The sequence below is a fragment of the Zeugodacus cucurbitae genome, chromosome 4, assembly GCF_028554725.1.
Source record: "Zeugodacus cucurbitae isolate PBARC_wt_2022May chromosome 4, idZeuCucr1.2, whole genome shotgun sequence".
Lineage (NCBI taxonomy): Eukaryota > Metazoa > Arthropoda > Insecta > Diptera > Tephritidae > Zeugodacus > Zeugodacus cucurbitae.
The window spans coordinates 54359533-54379998 of record NC_071669.1 but is presented as its reverse complement, the minus strand read 5'-3'; the positions used below and the strand labels follow the sequence as shown (position 1 = coordinate 54379998).

General features: G+C 34.4%; 7 protein-coding genes across 20 annotated transcripts in view; 3 read left to right on the top strand and 4 right to left on the bottom strand.

Annotated features, from left to right (window-relative positions):
- The window catches only part of LOC105211031 (lysosomal-trafficking regulator), a 33792-nt gene extending 19898 nt beyond the window's left edge, over positions 1 to 13894 (top strand). For 6 of the 8 annotated variants that reach the window (XM_054230058.1, XM_054230061.1, XM_011182281.3 and 3 more), the window contains exons 21-24: positions 32 to 523; positions 593 to 1453; positions 7138 to 7219; positions 13642 to 13894. In XM_054230058.1, the coding sequence (XP_054086033.1) occupies positions 32 to 523; positions 593 to 713 (613 nt within the window). In that variant the 3' untranslated portion in view covers positions 714 to 1453; positions 7138 to 7219; positions 13642 to 13894. The remainder of the gene's footprint in view (positions 1 to 31; positions 524 to 592; positions 1454 to 7137; positions 7220 to 13641) is intronic. The other 2 variants (XM_054230057.1, XM_054230059.1) reach the window with 2 other exon arrangements.
- LOC105211033 (myosin-10) lies at positions 4160 to 7167 on the bottom strand. Its single transcript, XM_011182288.3, has 7 exons — positions 6110 to 7167; positions 5851 to 6027; positions 5600 to 5750; positions 5375 to 5536; positions 4970 to 5307; positions 4620 to 4911; positions 4160 to 4558 (listed from the first exon to the last, which is right to left on the bottom strand). Exons 1-7 carry the CDS (start codon positions 7009 to 7011, stop codon positions 4415 to 4417), a joined length of 2166 nt encoding a protein of 721 aa, XP_011180590.2. The 5' UTR covers positions 7012 to 7167; the 3' UTR covers positions 4160 to 4414.
- On the bottom strand, positions 7619 to 8552 carry LOC105211034 (DNA repair protein XRCC4-like). The gene has a single exon (XM_011182289.3). It carries the CDS (start codon positions 8464 to 8466, stop codon positions 7720 to 7722), a length of 747 nt encoding a protein of 248 aa, XP_011180591.2. The 5' UTR covers positions 8467 to 8552; the 3' UTR covers positions 7619 to 7719.
- Tom1l2_0 (TOM1-like protein 2) lies at positions 9450 to 13421 on the bottom strand. Of its 3 annotated transcripts, none has more exons than XM_054230064.1 (9): positions 13179 to 13421; positions 11591 to 12042; positions 11448 to 11522; positions 11215 to 11384; positions 10863 to 11152; positions 10725 to 10803; positions 10519 to 10618; positions 10209 to 10271; positions 9450 to 10047 (listed from the first exon to the last, which is right to left on the bottom strand). In XM_054230064.1, the coding sequence occupies exons 1-9, from the start codon at positions 13228 to 13230 to the stop codon at positions 9847 to 9849; spliced, it is 1482 nt and encodes a 493-aa protein (XP_054086039.1). In that variant the 5' UTR covers positions 13231 to 13421; the 3' UTR covers positions 9450 to 9846. The 3 variants fall into 3 exon arrangements, with proteins under 3 accessions (XP_054086039.1, XP_011180594.2, XP_011180595.2); XM_011182292.3 differs by having other exon boundaries at positions 10221 to 10271; positions 13179 to 13420; XM_011182293.3 differs by lacking the exon at positions 10209 to 10271.
- LOC105211036 (cytochrome b-c1 complex subunit 2, mitochondrial) lies at positions 13750 to 15578 on the top strand. The gene is made up of 5 exons (XM_011182291.3): positions 13750 to 13894; positions 14037 to 14173; positions 14239 to 14542; positions 14609 to 15142; positions 15202 to 15578. Exons 1-5 carry the CDS (start codon positions 13850 to 13852, stop codon positions 15508 to 15510), a joined length of 1329 nt encoding a protein of 442 aa, XP_011180593.2. The 5' UTR covers positions 13750 to 13849; the 3' UTR covers positions 15511 to 15578.
- A 107-nt stretch (positions 15579 to 15685) lies between these two features.
- Positions 15686 to 17144, bottom strand: LOC105211035 (uncharacterized). Its single transcript, XM_011182290.3, has 5 exons — positions 16937 to 17144; positions 16681 to 16875; positions 16284 to 16609; positions 16098 to 16199; positions 15686 to 16034 (listed from the first exon to the last, which is right to left on the bottom strand). The coding sequence occupies exons 1-5, from the start codon at positions 16960 to 16962 to the stop codon at positions 15976 to 15978; spliced, it is 708 nt and encodes a 235-aa protein (XP_011180592.2). The 5' UTR covers positions 16963 to 17144; the 3' UTR covers positions 15686 to 15975.
- A 269-nt stretch (positions 17145 to 17413) lies between these two features.
- Tex2_1 (translational regulator orb2) overlaps positions 17414 to 20466 on the top strand; it is an 80524-nt gene continuing 77471 nt past the window's right edge. For 2 of the 5 annotated variants that reach the window (XM_011182297.3, XM_011182294.3), the window contains exon 1: positions 17414 to 17694. The gene's annotated coding sequence lies outside the window, so the exon portion shown is untranslated. Of the gene's footprint in view, positions 17695 to 18036; positions 20394 to 20466 lie in introns of those variants that run through there. The other 3 variants (XM_011182298.3, XM_011182296.3, XM_011182295.3) reach the window with 3 other exon arrangements.

Here is a 20466-nt window from a genome sequence, read left to right as displayed (position 1 = left end):
CATTTGTTTTAATCCACACTCCATCCACCAGCTGGAATTATGTGCGCACAATAGATAGACCTGCGGAGATACATCACTCGCCAATAACGGTGATCACTATAAGCCCCACGCTGGGTGATATTGTCACTGTGCACACTACACCGCAGCAGTTGGCGCAAAAGGCATCGCCGGAGCGACAAAATCAGAAACCTAACGGCAACAGCCCCGCTGATAGTGGTCAAACAACAGCATCAGTGCCCGATGAATGCTTCGAGGTGACCGAGGAGAGTCTCGAAGATTTCGTGAATGTGTCCGTGCATCCAAATGGTAAATCCATATTGCGTTTGCACACGGTAAACGCGCGCTATGTACAACATATTGTGCATGAGGATCGTATATTGGCGGCCACCTATTCGTACATCAAGGAAGGTGTGGGTGTCAATGTGATCGCCACCGCTGTGGAAGGCGGCACCATACGTTTGTGGTCCAGTTGGAATTTGAGCTTTGTCAGCGAAATCATCACAGGCATATCAAATATACGAAGGTAAGAAAAATGAAATTTATTAAAAATATATGTGTGTGTGGTGAATAAATATAGTTTTCTTCCTTTTAGTATTGTTTACTCAACACATCAGCACCTTGTGGCGCTCACTAAAGATTCGCACATACAGGTGTGGGAAACCGAGGGACTTTATGGAAATTCACCGAAATTTCCACAAATAGCATATAAGTAATGGGCGTGATGAATTATACAGCATAAGCTTAAGAAAAAAACTCACTCAAACACATACATACAATATATTTAAAAAGCAATCACATTTTACAGAAATTCAAATAATTTGTTGTTGTAAAGAAGGGCTTTAATGCGGTAAGTTGTATTTATTTTAATACGAGCAACGTGAAATTATAATTTTGTTCGAAATGTGGTGATCTCAAATAACACTTCTAATTCACAGGGCAACTTCTATCAACTAATAAAAATATTAAATCAATTTAAATCAAGCCGAAAGAGACGAGTCATATTAGAAATTTTTTTAAACGACCTTATACATACATTTAACTTCTAAAAGTGTTTCTGTTATGATTATGCCTCTCATAAAGTCAAGCGCTGTGCGCAGATAGCTTAAATAGTCTTAATTAAGGCTCGAATAACATTAAGGCTCCCGTGATTATGAATAAAAGCAATTACGCAATCCTACATAGAGAACGAAAGAAACAACATTATTCAGCATTTTGTTAATAAGGAACAAATTATTCACAAAAATTCAAAATTGATGCTGCAGATTGAGGTTAAATCCGACCGTTCAGATACTTGTTCATTGTATATGAAGTATTTTTTATAATCGTAAATCAACTGCGGATTACGTCAGCATCTACTTAACACTCCACATTGCTGTACTATTCATTACAAATCATCATCTCATTGAATCCACAACTTTCAAAAGCAAATTCTACTATTCCATAGTCTCAACCGGTAAGTACATACTTCTCATCAACATACATACCGTAGATACAGCTGTGTTCAAAATAATAATAGTGCTATGAACTCAATATTCGAATTTCTTATAAAAATTTATTAATTTTTTGTCTGTGTTGAAATTGAGTACGAACATAACAGAAACATTAATTTTACATATTATTGGCTTTTTATATATTAACCTATAAGAAGGGCCAATTTCGGGTGTAACCGAACATCGAAGTTCATATGAAGTAGGCGTGGTTGTGAAGCGATTTGGCCTATTTTCACAACATATCATTAGGATGTAAGGAAACTATTATAAACCAAGTTTCATTAAAATTGGTCGAGTAGTTCCAGAGATATGGTTTTTGACCCATAAGTGGGCGACGCCACGCCCATTTTCCATTTTGTAAAAAAATCTGAGTGCAGCTACCATCTGACATTATGTGAAATTTAGTGTTTCTGACATTTTTGTTAGTGACTTAACCCACATTTAGTAATTTTCAACCTAACCTTTGTATGGGAGGTGGGCGTGGTTATTATCCAATTTCTTTCATTTTTGGTCTGTACTAAGATGTGGCTAAAAAAAAGACTACAGAAATCTTGGTTTATATAGCTTCATTGGTTTGCGAGATATGTACAAAAAACCTATTTGGGGGTAGGCCACGCCTTCATACCAAATTTTTGTTTTCGGTTTTCGCCATTTTGTGGGCGTGGCAGTGGTCCGATTTTGCTCATTTTCGAAAGCAACCTTCCTATGGTGCCAAGAAATAAGTGTGCCAAGTTTCATTAAGATATCTTAATTTTTACTCAAGTCACAGCTTACATCGACTGACGGACGGACAGACAGACATTCGGATTTGAACTCCACTCTTCACCCTGATCACTTTGGTATATATAACCCTATATCTAACTCGTTTAGTTTTGGGTGTTACAAACAACCGTTATGTGAACAAAACTATAATACTCTCCTTAGCTACTTTGTTGCGAGAGTATAAAAACCGCAAAATTTTTCAATAATGCTAATAAAACTAAAAAAACTCGAAAATTCGTTGTTTAAAAAAATAGAAGTAAATCACATCTGGTTTAAAAACAGTATCTGAAACATAGCTAAATCTAAAAATTATGTATAGATACAAAGAATTGAGGTTCAGTACAGTCGAATAGCCTCTATTATATAAAACTGCCTTACAGGGACGCGGCATAGAGTTGACTAGGCCTTCATAACGGGTTTAAGGTATTTCTTCCCAAGAAACCATCAATATTACCCAAAGTTCGCGATTATTGCCTTTCTGAATATCACCCCATAGGTTTTCTATGGAAATGAGGTCGAACCATTGATACGAAACCACCCCTTGTCTAGCCAACTTGTAAGTTTCGGTTCATTATCCTGCTGGAAGACCCATTTCGTTTTCAGTATAAGGTAACATTATGCTATGTATAAAGAAAAATTTCAACGTGGACATGTTGATCCATGACAGTGTAGATACTAGGGCTCTTAAAATTATTTGATTAACCTGAAAACCGATTATTCGAATATCCGGTTTGTAACCGTTCGTACGAATAATAACCGGTTAGCAGTATTCGGTTAGTCGCAATGTTCCGACTATTCGAATAGTCGTTCTACTGCGGTTATGCGAATAGTTATACTGTCACTATTCGAAAAAAAAAAATGGTTTGCAGTCTAAAAGCCTTTGATTTTCCGTATTCCAGCCACTTTATCATAATCAGAGAGGAGGCAATTCACAAGCTTTTTTGTATGTCTTATGTCATATTTTAATATTCTTAAAAAATACAACACTTGTGAGCACCGACTGACCCAAAAAAAAACCGGTTCTTCACAGAAAACCGACTACCCACTCGTCGAAGTTTTGCCCCAAAACGCCCCAAAGCCTCACCCACCGACCGCCCACACTGGGTTACTGGTTACTGCAGTACTAGGCATATGCCGCAAAAATCTGAAAAAATTCGGCAGCAAGTGGGTAGGGGTATGCATAGCGAACTCAAGAAACATACCAGGCAGTGTTGTATCAGTCATATTTTAATTTTGCATATGACAACAGTGTTGGTATGACAGTCATAAAGAAATAGCGGGTTTTTTGTTAGTTGTAATGCTTCACTTTTTTCAATAAAAATAAGAAAATGAATGAACTTACACTATTCGAATAGTCGACAACGAACGGTTAACCGAATAGTCGAAAACGAGCGGTTAATCGAATAGTCGATGACTGACGACTAGCCGAATAGTGCCAACCGAATATTATTATTCGAATAATGCCCTATTCGATTAATTCGGTTAGTCGAATACCAAGAGCTCTAGTAGATACGATATATGGGCCCAGCACCATAAAAATAAAAGACAAGCCCAAACTAATATTTTTGACCCTCCATATTTTATCGTCATCGTAGTGTGTCTAGGGTGGTATAAATCTTCGGTGGACAATGCACATACTGTCGTGAACCTGTGCCTCCAAAAAGAACGACTTTATTTTCATCTGTTCATAATATATTTCGTCTCTTTTTCAATTTCAATGAGAGAGACTCTAACACACGCACTATTATTATTTTGAACACAACTGTATATAGTTAAAAGTTCAATGCTTTGTATTTCATAATTAAAGTTTTCCCCAGTACATCCAAAAAATCAAACAAAAATAGTGAATTTATTATTTTTATTATTTTTTATTTTTTTTTTTTTTTTTTCGAATTATGAATAAATATTCGGGAGTATAAAACATTTATTAATATCATATTAACTATAATAAAAAAATACTTATTTCTAAGTAAATTATAGTTGCAAGGCTTTTCTATACTATAAGAATATAAATTAAAACAAAACATTTTATTTTTAATTGAAACACATAATTACGTACAAACACGTCTAATGCGCGAATACTGCTACACTTTGTACTTTCATGTATGCATATATACGAGTATTACCCTAACAGTATATTTAAACAAAAAAAAAAAATACTGTTATCCGCGCCATGGTGGCTTGCAGCAATTCATATGTTTATCAGTTTTATCCGATTTCGTGTTGGATGTGGTTGATTTGGTTTTACTAGCTAAAGCTAGTATTTCATCCAATTTATCAAATTCACTGGGTGATTTGCTAAGCAACTGTAAACAAAAATAAAATAAATTAACAAAATTGCTTGCATAAAAAGTGTATTTAACAAACCAATTCAATGTATGCCTGCAGTCTGTCCATTGGCTCGGGTGTAGTTCTGCGCTCATTGTCGTTATTTAGATTATTCTCTTTGAATTTCAATATGCGTTCACGCGTTTTACTATTTTTGGGCGTTTTATAATCACACTCGTCTTTATCCAATGCATTTTCATTGTTTGCCAAGGATTCGCAATCTGTGTTGTTGCTTATGCGATGTGATTGATTGCTTGGTGATGTCAATATTTCCAATGCCTTTTGCCATTGATCTTCCATGACACCGTGCAGCTTTTCGGCTATCACCGCTCTGTAAGCAAATGATTTTATTAAATTTTATGTTAAAAAGTATTTTATTTTTACGCAACCTTTTGTTTTTGTAAGCATTCAGTTTACAGTCCAGATCTTCAATTTTCTTTGTGGCATTCGCAAGTTGTATGCGATACAGCTCTACTTCCTCCTTTTGTTTCTCTTGCAGTAAATTCAGCTCCATCTCATTTTTTTCATTAATTAATTCAATCTGTTTGACCGCACGTTCAGCGATCAAACGTTCACGTTCACGCGCCTCTAACTTAAGTATTTCCTCATTCTTGTCTAATTGCTGTTGAAATTCCTTCATTTTGAGTTCCACTGCATTTTCTAGTTGTTGTTGGTAATGTGATTTAAGTGTCTTCTGTTGAATTTCCATTTTTTTCTTCAAATTCGTCTAAGTTATAAGTTGTATAAATAGTTATATCAATGAATAATAAAATTTTCTAATATTATTTATTTACCTCGCTCTCTGTGAGCGCCGTTACTTTCTCCTGCAATGCTTTTTTCTGTATTTCCAATGTGTCTGCGCGTGTTTTTTGCTTTTGTTGAAATTCCTGCAACAATTCCTTTTGATTCCGCAATGTACCGCAATCCTTTTCCAGCTCGTCGCAGCGTGTTTTGAGCTGCAATTAAATAGTATGCATTACATAAATATTTATTAATTTTGCTCATTTTATTTGTCGCACCTTTTCATTTAGATAATCTACTTTTACCAATTTATCCTTAAATTTGTTCAACTCATTTATAGCGAACTCTTCCGAACGCTTGCAGCCGTGAATCTTAACTTCAAGCTCTTCTATTTGTTGTTTATACATAGTTGTGCACTCGTTCGTTTTTCTAAATATATATATGTTATGCGTATTGTTTTTATGAAGAAAAGTCAAATATAATGGTAATAGGATGCATCATTCATTCATTAAAATTTATAAATTTTTACCTGGAAGTTGTCGATAATTCACTTTCCAGCTTTTCGCTTTTATCCTGAAATTTAGTTACTAAGCTTAATGCCTGTGTTAATTCCTTTTGAAGTGATTCCATTTTAGTGCTATAATGTGTATTATCTGCTTCAAGTTTTGAAACTTTTTCACGCAGTTGATTAACTTCGGCATCCAAGCTATATAAGGAGATACATTTAACACAATTAAAATATTGTAGAATAATTAAAAGAAAATCCAGCATAACAATGCAATACTTACGCTTTACATTCCGTTTGTGCATTGCATATGGCTGCATCTTTGGCACGATCCACTTCTATAGCTACCGACAGCCGCTGTTGATATTCAAGCAAACGCGTTTGCAAAGAATGCACTGTGCGTTCCAGATGCTGACGTCGCAATTGTTCTTCTATATACACCGACTGCTGTGGTACAGCACAAGCAATAGCAGTGCCTTGGCCACTTTTACCCCATATTTCACTTAAGCTAATTAGATTCATGTCAGCTCCCAATGTGTTTTTCACTTCGGCATAAGCTTGTGGATAGCGATTTTTTGTTTGCTGTGGTTTTTCTACGCTTGGATTTGTAATAATGGGTTCTGGCTGTTGCATGTAATGCATATTATCCAATTGTTCACGGTTACGATCGCCTAAGAAATTATCAATTTCATTTAAAATACCACCAGCATCTCTGTTATAATGCCGTTCAGTGTTGGTATAACATTTAGGTGTGGAATGTACCATTCCTTCCCTATTATTTCGTGCTGCTTGTGTGCCATTCGATATGGTGGATATGTCGGAAGCAGCGGTAAAACGACAATCCTTTTCACGTTCCAACAACTTCAAGCGGGAGTTGATTTCATTCAGTTCCATATATTTGTTCGCCACAAACAAATCCATATTTCTCCGATCAGTTGCGTTTTCAACATTTGTATTCGTTTCGGTAAGAGTTGCTTCCATTTCATGCATATTATTTTCTGAGCGATCCAAATGATTACTGTTGCCAATATATGCGCTCATGTAATTTTCATTGCTTGTAAATGCTGTAGCTGGAGTCCTTACAGGTTGAACTGTTTTAAACTCTTCCAATTCCTCCGGGGTAGCAGTAGCAAAGTAATTCGGTGGTATTAATAGCAAAATATCTGTATCATCTGAATCACTCATTACGCGGCGCTACCGCGTTTTACTTATAGTTTATTATGAGTTTGAATAAATTCAGATTGTTAAATGGTCGTTGTACTAAATTATTGTTTATAAATTAATTCCAAACTAAATTTGACATATCTCAAGACAACAATGTGGTATCTACTATGCAATTGGGCGCGCGATTATTCACAATCAGAGCGGCAGGTGTTTGGAAAAACCAGAGCAGGTAATTAAATGTTTGTAATGGTATTAGCAATAGGTGAAAGTAAGCTTTAAGAAAATCAGAATTATTTTCTTGTTTTATTAAATAATTGAATTTTTATCAACAATGAATTCACTAATTTGGGTAATTTATAAAATTTAAAAAAATATTTTATATTATTACTATTGTGAATGGTGTGTAATGATAGCAGCTGTTTTTTGTTTTGGAAGGTAAATAAATATATTTCTTTGAATTTTAAAATTAGTTTTAGAATTTAACTTTTAATTGTTGAAAGTTCAATTGGAATTGGTAGAAAATCTAGAACAAGGATTTACAATTATAATGTTTATATTTCGCTTTAAAATGCTCTTATTCACCAAAGCACAAAATTGCTAATATATTTGAGCATTTTATAAAAAAGCAAATTGTATTATATTAACAACTATTATATATAAAAATTTAATACAACAGATATTTGTTTACATATTTTAAAATACTTATTAAATTTATATGTACGGATTTTATTACGTGTCTGTAGTTGGTGGTGTAAACCGCTGTGTAGGAGCACTGAAGTCATCGTCACTGCTATTAGCTTGCTCATCTGTAATCATATCTTGCTCCTTATCCTGCACAACCATTTGTGTAGAACTGGCGCGCCTCTTCTCCTTGTGTGCCTTTTCCAATTCCTTTTCTATTCGGGCTATTTTATTTTTCTTCTCATTCAATATTAAAACAAATCTGCTCAGCATCTTCTGTTTCCATTCCTCTTTCTCTTGCAGTACCTCTTCAACAGCACCGATTACATTTGTTAGCGCTTTTTCTACCACCTGATCTTCATTTTTACTTTTTTCATTGTTGATCGTTTGCAATGCAACGTCCAACATATCATAATTTTTATCAGCTTCCCTCAATTGTATTTCCACATACATAATCTCCACATCCCCAGTTCGGTTCACACGCAGTATTTTATTTTCACGTTCCAACTCAATTTCAAAGCCAGTCAAGCCAATATCTGTGGTTAGCACTTTCTGGAGATTGTCCAAATATTCGTCCAACGAAATATCCAGTTCCTCTGCAGCCTCTACAAAATCTTTGGCGTCCACTTTTCCTTCATAATAATGCGTTGTGGACGATTCTTTCACAAATAATTTGACGAGCTGTTTCTCATGCCACTCACTATGCAGATATATGTAACGCTTTTTATCGGTTTCCGGATTTTTCAGCAATATTTTTTTTAAGAATACGGTACTCATTGTTTCAGCATTATCCATGGTTTCAGCTACAAATTATTAAAATAAAAATCTTGTGAAATTCAATAGCAAATAAATGTAATGTGACAGTTTGAATGCCTATGTAAATAAACCATATTTAACCAATGTATGGGTTTTGTGTAACTACTTTTTGCTACTATTTATTCAAAAGGGTTGACTTAATATTTTTATTATTAATTTATAAATATTATTAACTGTTTTAATATTCTGTAACGAGTATTTAGTTTGATCAGCTTCAACTTGCTTCTATATTTAAAACGTTGAGATGAATTTAAAATACAAATTTTCTTTCAATCAAGTATAGACATACTAACTGTAAAATTTTTCTGGCATTCCCCTTTGCTGCATGCCAAATATAAATGCCAAACAAATTAGTGTATAGTAGTAGTATTTATTATGTTTAAACATTATAGTTTTTTTTCTTCATAAAATGATTGTAAATAAAATTTATAATTATTAAGTTAATATGAATACATTATTATTTTATATATTTAAATTGCATTAAAACAATTTTAGATTGATACATTTATTTTTATTTACTGAAAAACAGCAATATGCATTTTTTTGTTTCTGTTTTAATTTTTTTCTTTGTTTTTAAATCACCATTAGCCAATACATCAAGTGCATATAGTATATGAATGTATGAATATTGTTGTAATATGTATATGTGTTTGTATATGTATGTACATCAAAGCATAATAATATATAAGCAAATAATATAGAGATTAATTACAATTGGTTTCAACTGAATTATATAATAACAAAACTTAAAATATACACAAAAAAAAAATTACTAGAAAATGTTAACAATCAAAGGCATGCAATGCATGTACATAAATAAGGAAATAATACATTTAGTCTTTATCGAATTACAGAATTTTCAACTCGAATACATTTACATAAACGTATATATGTATATATGTATGTATGTATGTACAAAAGTTAAACAGTTTCAACTTTGAGCTTTGGTCAATATGTGTATGTGTGTGTGTCTGTGTTGTTACACAAGTAAATATACATATATATAAAAAAGAACTGGACACATATTACCAGCATCAATAATGTATGCAACAGTTGAATTCACACATAATTTTATATAAATATGTGTACAATGATGAGCGCGCAGCCTCAATGCCTGCCTATATTTATGTGCATGTGCTGGAAAAAAATATACATATATGTCATACATTTAGCTGCAATACAATACTTATATAGTAAATAACATATTGGGAAACATAATTTGCTTTGCCACCGCTAACGGACATTTTAAATTATAATAATAAATACAATTTAGTTTAGCGCTTTACACTAATGCTAGTTGTAGACATTTAAAAAAAATGGTTATGTTTTAGGTGTGCGATTATCGAGGTTGCAGCATCTTCATAGTATAAGCAAATCATCATCACCAGCTTTTTTAGTCGGTTTCTTTTGATTATCCACAGCGGCGGTACTGGTGGCGCTGGCACTCGTATTGCCTGCGGCGATATTGGGAAGATTTTCAGCAGCTGCGGCACGCTCCTCTAAGAACTTGTCGAATTCGGTGCTGGTTAGGGTTTCCTCAAAGCCTTCAGCGCCTTCTTTCTGCAATGATTTTTTTGTTTTTAAACATTTCTCTAGCATTACATTAACAACAGTGTTATGTATATATGGTTTGCTTGCAATAAAAAAACAGCGCAAATATGCAGACCCTAGTGTTTTTGTAGCTTAACTACATGTAATAAACAGAAAATAAATAGTTTAACCTGTTTACTTACAGAACTGCCTAACCATGCCTCCATTTCATCAACTTCGTTTTCTCTTGCCGGCTTTGTTTACGTAATACGAAACATTTTCGTTTTTTTTTTTTTTCAATACAGAACCGAAAAATATGACAAAACAAAGAATAAAATGTTTAATACAACAACGCAATTGAAATGAAAAAAAAAATGGAAATTAAAATGAAAATTTTTATATAATTTAATAAAATATATAAATAGACATGTAAGCAGATGTATAATATTATTAAAAATAACTTAAACTACTTGATAAATAGGCGTTAAAATATGCACTCACTTTGCTTACAACAGCTGTTTCCTTAGTACGCTTGAATGGCAAATTAATGCTGCCAGCTGCAGCGTCAACAGTGGGAATGTCTTTCAACAGATCGCTTTTGCTGTAAAGTATGAGTGACATAAAGGAAGTGAGTCAATGAAAGGTTATGTTTCATTAAGAAATTAAAAATTTGTATTGCCAACAGAAGAAAATATATATTTCCATACTTATTAGTGTCGGTACGTGATTGCGCCAACATATCGAACTCATCAATATCTTTGTTTAACGGTTTAACTGGATTGGTAGCTAAAAGATATAGTATTACTTGAGACTTCTTTGGCTAAATAAATAGCATGCTTGCTTACTCATGGCGCTGAATGTGTTTGATAACTTCTCAGCACGCACATCCAGATCTATTAAGCGTGAATCATTTGGTATTGCACTAGCTTGTGAGGCACTAGTTGTGGGTGGCACACCAATGGCAGCACCCAAAATGGCCGAAGGCGAAGTTGTGCTACTGCTAGTGCGATTCTTTTCGTAACGTTGATGGCGTAAGAATAAATTGTTCAATTCGTCGTTAAGACGTAGTAACTCAGCGGTAAGCTCATCATCAGTAATGCGTCCGATTAGGTCGACAATTCTGGCTTGCATTTCTCTGCAAATAATTTCAAATTAAAAACATTTTTCTTATATAACATTATTAAAGTTAGTACACACTTGCATGTAGCTGTTAGCTCAGTTAGTAGCGCATAGTCGTCTGCATCCTCCTGTCCTGGTTTTAATTCAGTGAGCATTTCGCCTAAAACTGACATATTATGTGCGACCACTTCCAATTCGGATTGTAGCTTAGTAATTTGTTCCGCGCTCAAAACGGTGGGTCCATTATTCTAAAAATATAAACACACATTGCAATCAAGCTGTTTTGTCAAAAAATATTTTATGCATTTTACATGTGGCGCCATGGGTATAGCGTGTTGTGGTGAAATTGTCTGTTGTACAACCTGTGGCGGTGGCTCTGGTACACTCTGTAAATAAAAAAACAGTTATTTTTTAAATATATTTTTTAAACTTTTTTTAAATCACAGCTACTTACACGCTGTGGTGTGTAAATGGGTGCTAAATGTTCAATATCTGTCTGTGGAAACTCTATGCCCTTATTCTTCAACTCCATGTACATTTGTGTAATACCATTCAAATCCGGTTGATTCTTAAAAGCATCTGCCCAAATTTGTATTAAACTTAATACTTTCTCTTGCATCACCGCTGGCGGATCATTTTTTGGTCCAATCAATTTGATTAGCTCTTGTATGAAGTCCTTTTGTGCGACTAACACATGAAATGCTTTACCGCAGTTTTTAACGCATGTCTCCAGCACGGTCAATGTATACATAATAACCTGATTATCTTTGCCAGCATTTTGTGAGAGTCTTTTGCGTATGGCTTTCATGGCGTCACGTGCCGTATCCGAAGATTCGTTAATCATATCGCATATTTCCATGTTCAAGGCCCAATTTTCGGATGCCAAAGAACTATCGGTAGCTTGCTCTAAAAAAGAACAAAACGACAATTAGCAGGCTGGTATTAGTTTTTCCGAGTTTATAAATTGAATAGAGTGCAAAAATGCATTACAATAGTGTTAATCATCAGAGCAAATAGTCAAATTCACCGCTAAATGTGAACTATGAGTATTACTATTTACACTAAATTAGCATTATAGTGTGAAAATGAAACAAATTATTGATATTTGTTTGCATAAAGTCGAATTCGAAAGTATATATCTATGTATAAATAATAATTTTTATGTAACATGACGGTAATAGTAAATAAATAAGTCTACAACAATAATGCTGGTATGTACATATTTTCCGAGTAATTATAGCAAAGCATATGCCAAGGCTTCCATTAGATTTTATTACAGGTGCTTATCAACAAAATTCTTTGTTAAAGACACACTGAATTAAAGTTGAACAAATGTGTTTTTGTGTTGCTTTTTCCAGTTGCAAAAATTAGCTCATTTATTTATAAAAATCATACATTACTTTTACTATAACACTATGCATTCCAAATATTGCTTGCAGTTAGTTGGATTCAGTGTGATCTTGTTAATCGCATATCATGTGTCCTCTATCAGCATAACAAGCTAATCTTTTATATATTCATAAACATATGTGCAGACAGTGTATATACGAGTGTATCATAAAAAAATATACAATAACAAATCGTATATAGATAACGTCGGTTAAAGGGTTCCCTTGCTCACCGCAAATGCAATGGCGTGAGTCAACAATATTGAAATACATGTCGAACATACACAGCTTATAGATATATGTACATGTGAGGTGAAATGTATGAATAAAAATGTACATTTGTGGAAGTGCAATATTGCGAATTAGGCATTTAAATAAAGCAAATACTATAGTATAACTAAACTGACAAGTTGTTGCTATATATTTTCGCCAGCTTCGAATGCATTATTTCTATCTTATATTAGCGTATACACATACACACATCCATATGTATGCCGACTAGTATTGTGAAAAGTCAATTATCGTATCTATTACAGATTTAGTTATTTTTATTGCTTCACAAAGTATACACATTATTGTTTACACTCTTATGAATATAGCAAATTTGTTGACTTTTCGGTAAAACATTTTAGTTTTTTTATTTAATTTAATTACCTATTCGTTGTCCAATTGGAGTTGAGAATGGATTGTTGAAGAATGATGCCATTTTTTTGTTGGTTTGCTGCACTAGAAGATCTTATTTATATTTCACTATACTCCGTAGATAACTGAATGTTTAATATTAGTTATTTATTTGCGTTTTTCTAAAAACATTAAACACCACAAAAATACAATCCAATAGTTTTCTATATTTCTTCACCAGTTGTACATTTCATAATGACGTTTGTGAAATGACAAATGGATTATTTGTTTTTATTTGTTTTACACGTCAGTATTGCCATTACATTTTATAAACACATATATTTGTGGAGTAAAAGTCAATTTGAAATGTTTAATTACTAATAGAAAGATTAAGATTAATTAAATTTGTATGCAAACCATTTAGTTAGCGCTTTAAATAAATTATTTTCACTACGATTTATATAAATAAGAAATCATTTTTATTTACTTGTATCAGTCAATCATACGTCAGTGACATCTTGAAAGTTGTGGCAATAATTATTGCATCTGCTTGGCAGCACTCATAATTATACAAATTGGTAGCACTTACAAAATCTTTGCTGTCAAGTGTAGTGTGAGGACTGGGCCGATTAAGAAAATTTCTTAAATTTCGATATTTTTGGATTCAATCCTTGCCCATAGAAATAAACGAATATATTCGAAAAATGGCATGCAACGCAAATAAGGCACCTTTCCTTCGTTCGATTGCAGTAAGTTATTATATTAGAAATTTCTTGACAATTTGCTAACCCAAAACTTGGGGGAACCGTGGTTACGTAAAACAATTTTACCCATATACTTATCTGTCATTCCGCTAAAAATGATTGTTAATATTTTGTTCCAACATTAAAGAAACGCGGTTTGGCAAGTCAGTGCCCACGTCCATTGGGCCAAGCAGCTGAAGTCCAATCAACTGTGTTGAATAATAAATTAGTGGTCGCCACTGCCGAAGCCTCCCTCCCGGTTACGCGTGTATCCATTGTTTTGCGGTGAGTAATAACTTGACAATTGGTAACGCTTGAACGGTTATACTTATTGTGGATATGATTTTTAGTGCTGGATCTCGTAATGAAAGCTACGAAAACCAAGGAGCTGCACACTTGTTACGCCTCGCTGGTAGCTTATCCACCAAGAACTCTACTGCTTTTGCCATCACTCGTAATATCCAACAAGTTGGTGGTAGTTTGAGTGCATCGAACGATCGTGAATTGGTTACTTACACCGTCGAAACTACGTCTAATCAGATAGAGACAGGCTTGCGTTATTTACAAGACCTTGTACAACCAGCATTCAAGCCTTGGGAACTTGTTGACAATGTGCCACTTCTACGTAATCAATTGGCATCTGTTTCACCACAGGTAAAATATAAATAATTGCTTTAATACATAAATTACATTTGAAATTAATTGCAAATTTCAAAAAAGGCGCGCGTTGTAGAATTGTTGCACAAGGCTGCTTTCCGTTCCGGTTTGGGCAACTCGATCTACATACCAAAACACCAAATTGGAAAGTTGTCGAGCGAGTCACTGCTCCATTACGTTGCCAACACTTTCACTCCCAACCGTTGCGCAGTTGTAGGAGTCGGTATTGACCAAAACACCCTGTCTGGTTTTGCACAGAACCTTGAATTGGCATCCGGATCCGGAAAATCTGCTTCCGCTTGCTACTATGGTGGCGATGCACGCAAGGATACTGCTGGTAATGTTGCTCACGTCGCTGTAGCTGGACAAGGTGGTGCTCTGCTCAACCAGAAGGAGGCTTTGGCATTTGCCATTTTGAAGCAAGCTGTAGGTGGTGGTGCTGCCACCAAGCGGGGCAATATCAATGGCTCCTTTGGCAAAGCTTTGCACAGTGCCGTACCTGATGCATCCGTTTCATACCAAACCATTAATGCTGCCTATGAAGATGCTGGTCTGTTCGGCTTCTTGGTTTCTACCGATGGACAAAACATCGGCAAGGTAAATCGATATCAAATCGACTATTATTTCTTTACAATACTAAATATTTATATTATTAGGCCGTAGATGCTTTGACACGCGCCCTGAAATCCGGCTCGGTATCTTCCAGTGATGTTAATCGTGGAAAGGCTTTGCTTAAAGCTGCCATTTTGGAGAGCTACTCAACAGACAGCGCTTTGATCAATGAAATCGGTGTACAGGCTGTACATCTGAAACAGGTACACAGCGTCGACTCATTGTTGTCTGCTGTCGATGGTATCACTCAGCAAGAAGTGCAAGAGGCTGCCAAGAAAGCTGGCTCATCGAAATTGTCCGTTGCGGCCGTAGGCAACCTCGCCAACGTACCATATGCGTCAGACCTAGCTTAATTGTAAAATGATATGAATTACTGATACATTATTATTATTAAACATCCCAAATGAGAACTTGGCTAAAACATGTTTTGATCTTAAACCAAATCAATTGAATAGTGAAATTTAGTCACTCTAAAGTGTAATAAGCTGCATGTAGTAACGGTATTGTTAAAGTGATACACATTAAAAATACATTAGGATCAAAAAAATCTTTTTTATTTAAAAATCGTTTAGGCGTTGTCAAAACGAACTTTCTTTCCAGATATAATACAAGTAAGAGCTCTTTCGTAAATATGCCTTACGAGTATATCGTTTTATTCACCCTTTGGTATAAGTGATTTTCCAATCTTAGCAAGATTTACACTTATTTACACTATTTTATATACACTTTCTTATATGATATTACGTTAATACCGTTGATTATTATTATTTTTACTAATTATTTGAAAAATATATTTCAATTCTGTAGGCACGCACATTTTAAATAACTGCCACAATTACAATGGCGATAAATAGCATTATGATTACCAGCCAATAACCTATTAAATAACAAATTAATTATTTATCTGTTATTAGTGTCATCCTTTCGCTCCCATACATACCCCATGTACTATCTTTACGATTTATTTCGCCAATATTGCCCGTTTCGACATGTACACGCGCATCAACTCTATCCATAGTATCGGCCAAATTGTCCAATATATCTGAAAAGTATAAACAATTTATTTGTTGGCCCAACAGACAAAGCTAACCTAACCTATATATAATACAATGCCTATGTCACTTACCATTTTGATTCTCAACCTCTTGCCCCAGTTGTGAAGCGAGGCTTCGCTGTCGCGATATTGTCTGTGATAAAACTTCCAAGCCGCGATTTTGGCGTTCTAATATATCGATTTGATGTTGCTTTAAAACGTTTACATCGCCAACACTTTCTGCAGGAATTGAACTCCCATTGGGACCCGCAGGTTGATTGATCAAACTATGTGGCGGTTGAGCAAACAATTCGGCACGCTCTCCACGCGTATCTTGCGTGACCTTACGATTTACTTGTGCCAACTGAGTTTGTAGGTCGTCCACTTGTTGCTTTCTGCGGTAAAGCTCATCAGGTTCTCTAAATTGGGACAGAGAATTGTTTATAATAGAACAAAAATTTATAAAACATAATACTAAAACAAATTGTACATTGATCGCGTTCCTTCCAACAGTGTGAGCTTCTGATTAAGCTCCTTGACTTCACCTTCGAACTGCTTTAGCTCAGTTTGTATTGCAGTTGTGAGACGATTATATTCTTGTGAATTTTTTTGTCGCTTTTCTCGTAGTTGCAATTTTTGTATAATATTTTGATTAAGCGTTGAGCATGCCTCGCATTCTCTGGACCTGTAAGATTAAATATCAGCCTTTTGTAAGCAGTATTGCGACTTAAATCCCCATAATTTACCATGAGTCAACATCCAACAGTGACATTTTTATATATTCAACACAATATTATGCAAAATAAATGTTTATATACCGCACTTTCGTGAATTAGAGCAATAATAAAGGAATGTTGTTGAATATTTTTAATGTTTTATTAAATTATGAAAACAAATAAACTTGTTACTAAATATTTATCACTGATTTGTTAAACAGATGATTGAGTATTGTCAATGAGTTATCGATAACAGATAAAATTGATCGAAATAATTAATTATCGGCGAAATTTAATTTGCGATGTCGAGAGAATAGCTAGAAAAGCATATTAAACAAATAAACTTTTAAAAGAAATGTTTTATAGAATTATTTTAAAATATTTTAGATTTAATATATCTAATTTCTTCAATACAAAGCAACTTGTATTTCCACAACAAATGTTCCCCGAACAGACCTATTCATTCCTATTGGTTATTTTATGGCAGCACTTGTGCATTTGGTTGGGATATTTTTCATTAAGATTTTTGATTTCGTGCGGCTCGGTTTTTGGTCGGGGAAATTCTAGGAAAGTGGTTTTGCGATTACGAAAAAAAATTTTCTTTTCATGTGCATAATTTTTTAATTAAAGAATGAAGTTCTAAAACTATTTTATATAAACAAAATCAATTTAATAAAGGCAATGCGATAAACAAAGAGTTTTGCTTGTGCAATTTCAAGTGAATATAGGAAACGCAATTACAATTGGAGCGGATCGAAACGGGGCAAAAAGAAGCGAAAAAATACAAGGTGCGAAGATGTTAATTAATGTTGTTCTCTCATATATAAATATACTTAAGTAGATAATTTTGAAGTTTGTGATATACATCATACCACCTAGCCTCGTGTATGTGTCGGAATTTACTTAGTAGTAGGAAGTAAATAATTGTGGTTTTATAACTGCTGCGCCATGTTTGTCACGGCTTAGATAAGAACGGGAAGAAGACCTGCAAAACAGCTGTGAGTTTGTTTACTTAAATTCCAATTGGATATCAGCTACTGTGTTGAATATAAATTGATCTTCAAAATTCTTGCAAGTGCTTATTTATTCAAATCGATTCAAATCGATAGCATGAAATGCATTGTAATTATGTGGGATACACGCCCCCACACTATTATATGTGGGTGTAAATATGAATTTTGTTTGACTTCTACGCTGATAATATTTATTGGTACTTACTCCTACTTCTTTAGTGGACACCGAAGGCGGCCAATTCATACAGAATTTGAAAGAAAAAGACTTAGGAAACCTCGATTATTCGCACTTTTTAAGTATTTAATGCTTGCTGCGGTGGCAGAGGTGTTTAGAGAAATTGTGTTATCTGCGTTGGTGTTATTGTATCTATATTTTTACCTACATATATAAGAAGATGTTAGAAGGCTCGAAATCAGAGGAGATTCAAATATTTTAACGAACGCAAGCAAAACGTTGTATCAGCCTATCAGCAGTCTCGAAATAAGGTATATAGTTAATATTTTATGTTTTTAAATAAGAAAATGTACACTCAGGAGTATCTTTCTAAGGAAGAAGAAAACAGCAGCGAGGACCGTTGGACAGTTGGGTATTCGCTATAACAGCAGGACTAACTCAACTTACAACTAATGTTACTATCCATAATAAGTTTATATGTATAGCTATAATGAAACGATTTATTTGATCTCTCGGGATAAGTAACAAATCGGTTGTACATAATTACGGCAAAGTTCAATAATTATTTTTTACTGCGCCTGCTGGTGGTACAAGTATCATACCTTTCAATATCTCTCCCACTGGAAAGTGAGTACACTTAAGACCTTTCAATTAAACTCCGTCTATTATATGATCAGGAAATAAAGCTTTGGGAAGAATAATCTTATTACATGTAACATATATATTGTCACACGTGTCTTCCCTGCACTATCCTACCATTGTAAGTGTAGCTACATTGAAGTTAAATTTATCTAAGAGCAAAAATAAACTTGGCAACATTTGAAATGAACACCAAAAGCGTTCACTGTAACCTACAGAGGGTGGTTGGAGCGCCCGCTTTTCTACACTTGCAGTGACTTGCAGTGGGGGTAGTGAATCGCGCTGCTATAGGTGTATCGGAATATATTTGTATGCGAGTAGGCGAATATGAGGGTAAAAACGAAATGACAGAAAAGATTGATTTTTCCTGTGCTACGTTGCGCTCGTCTCTCCTGTTGTGTGTGTGTGAAAATATCAACTGAGAAATGACGACGTCGACCGAGCGCTGCTCCACTGCGACAACGATGACTGCGATAAGCCGTAGCGAAAACTTACAATTCTGCCTCAGAGCGCACGGTCGGAAAAATAGAAAATCAGTTCGGGTGAAAATTTAGAGAAATAACGTCACAGCTACGCAAGTACGCCAAAATTGTAGAAGAAGAATGTGAAAATTTTCATTTTATACAAAATTATAGGAAAAAATGCAAGTTTGCAAACCGAAATTGTAACGGGATTATTACATAATATACGGTAACGCGTACGAGAACCGTTGATCACTTTATATGGAAAACAACTTGCGCCGGAAATTGTATTAAAAACGAAATTCGTTAAAATTTCAATAATAACACATTTTCATTTTTAACAAAGGAGCTGAGCAGAGAAAAGTTTCGAAGTTTTTTTCACATTGAAAAATATTAAAATGAAACTTTAATTTTCAACCTAAAACAGATTATAAAATATAAATAAATTTTGTGAATTTAATTTTGCAACACCTGGTAGTGTATTGTATGGTGTAAAATACATTTACTAAACGCGTATCCATTTTCATTTAGAAAAAATAAAAATAAACTAAAACAATTACACATGTTTAAGTTAATAAGCATTTAAGTGAGTACTAAAATTTCACACTAACGCGACAAATTTGCATAAAATCAGCGAAACTGGAACGAAAACAAAAACAAAAACTTAGAATCCATAAAAAATCGGCTATGCAGTGCAAAGTTTATAGATATATCCATTGGTCTGTTTAGATACTGTCTTTTAAAGCATTAAAACAACGCTTTTGTGAGTACTTAAAGTTCGTATAAGCGTTTCGACCAACTAGCATACGGTTAACGGTTGCTGCAGTACCAGTTTTAAAGCTACATTGCATTACTTTAAGGTAGTGTTAGTGGAGGCAGCATACTTTCCATCAGCCGTGCCGAGCAGCACACCCGGAAATGAAGCAAGCAACAACATCCTGCGTCATTTAATTGTTGTCGTCGCAGTAGTCGTCAGCGTCACCTTTCTCATCGTGTTTACCGATATTCACGTCAGTGCTTCTGCTCCGATACACCTGGACGGATTTCTGAAATTGCTGTACGCATCGCATACGAAACAGCACAACAACAAATATTATATAGCTTTAGCTGTGAAACATTGAAGTACTTTGTAAAGTCAGTTTGGTTAGTTGGACCAAGTACCATTGTGTATCTTCAACATTAATAGCTGTGGCAGGTGGGTGAGTGCTACATACTTCCACGCAACATTTTATTTAAAACGGCATATAAAATAATTATACATTGTTCTTAATA

Bases quoted from the DNA above. Each gene is read 5' to 3' on its own strand.
- LOC105211035 (XM_011182290.3), bottom strand. From the start codon at position 16,962: ATGTCACTGTTGGATGTTGACTCATG. The intron at 16,876-16,936 runs GTAAATTATGGG...TTAATCTTACAG, and splicing joins CTGTTGGATGTTGACTCATG to GTCCAGAGAATGCGAGGCAT. The intron at 16,200-16,283 runs GTAAGTGACATA...TATACTTTTCAG, and splicing joins AGAGGTTGAGAATCAAAATG to ATATATTGGACAATTTGGCC.
- LOC105211033 (XM_011182288.3), bottom strand. From the start codon at position 7,011: ATGAGTGATTCAGATGATACAGATATTTTGCTATTAATACCACCGAAT. The intron at 5,537-5,599 runs GTGCGACAAATA...ATTTAATTGCAG, and splicing joins TAGATTATCTAAATGAAAAG to CTCAAAACACGCTGCGACGA. The intron at 5,308-5,374 runs GTAAATAAATAA...CTTATAACTTAG, and splicing joins CGGCGCTCACAGAGAGCGAG to ACGAATTTGAAGAAAAAAAT.
- LOC105211036 (XM_011182291.3), top strand. From the start codon at position 13,850: ATGGCATGCAACGCAAATAAGGCACCTTTCCTTCGTTCGATTGCA. The intron at 14,543-14,608 runs GTAAAATATAAA...ATTTCAAAAAAG, and splicing joins TGGCATCTGTTTCACCACAG to GCGCGCGTTGTAGAATTGTT. The intron at 15,143-15,201 runs GTAAATCGATAT...TTATATTATTAG, and splicing joins ATGGACAAAACATCGGCAAG to GCCGTAGATGCTTTGACACG.
- Tom1l2_0 (XM_054230064.1), bottom strand. From the start codon at position 13,230: ATGGCATCATTCTTCAACAATCCATTCTCAACTCCAATTGGACAACGA. The intron at 11,523-11,590 runs GTAAGTAGCTGT...TTTTATTTACAG, and splicing joins CCATTTACACACCACAGCGT to AGTGTACCAGAGCCACCGCC. The intron at 10,804-10,862 runs GTAAGCAAGCAT...TATATCTTTTAG, and splicing joins AAACACATTCAGCGCCATGA to CTACCAATCCAGTTAAACCG.
- LOC105211034 (XM_011182289.3), bottom strand. From the start codon at position 8,466: ATGGATAATGCTGAAACAATGAGTACCGTATTCTTAAAAAAAATATTG.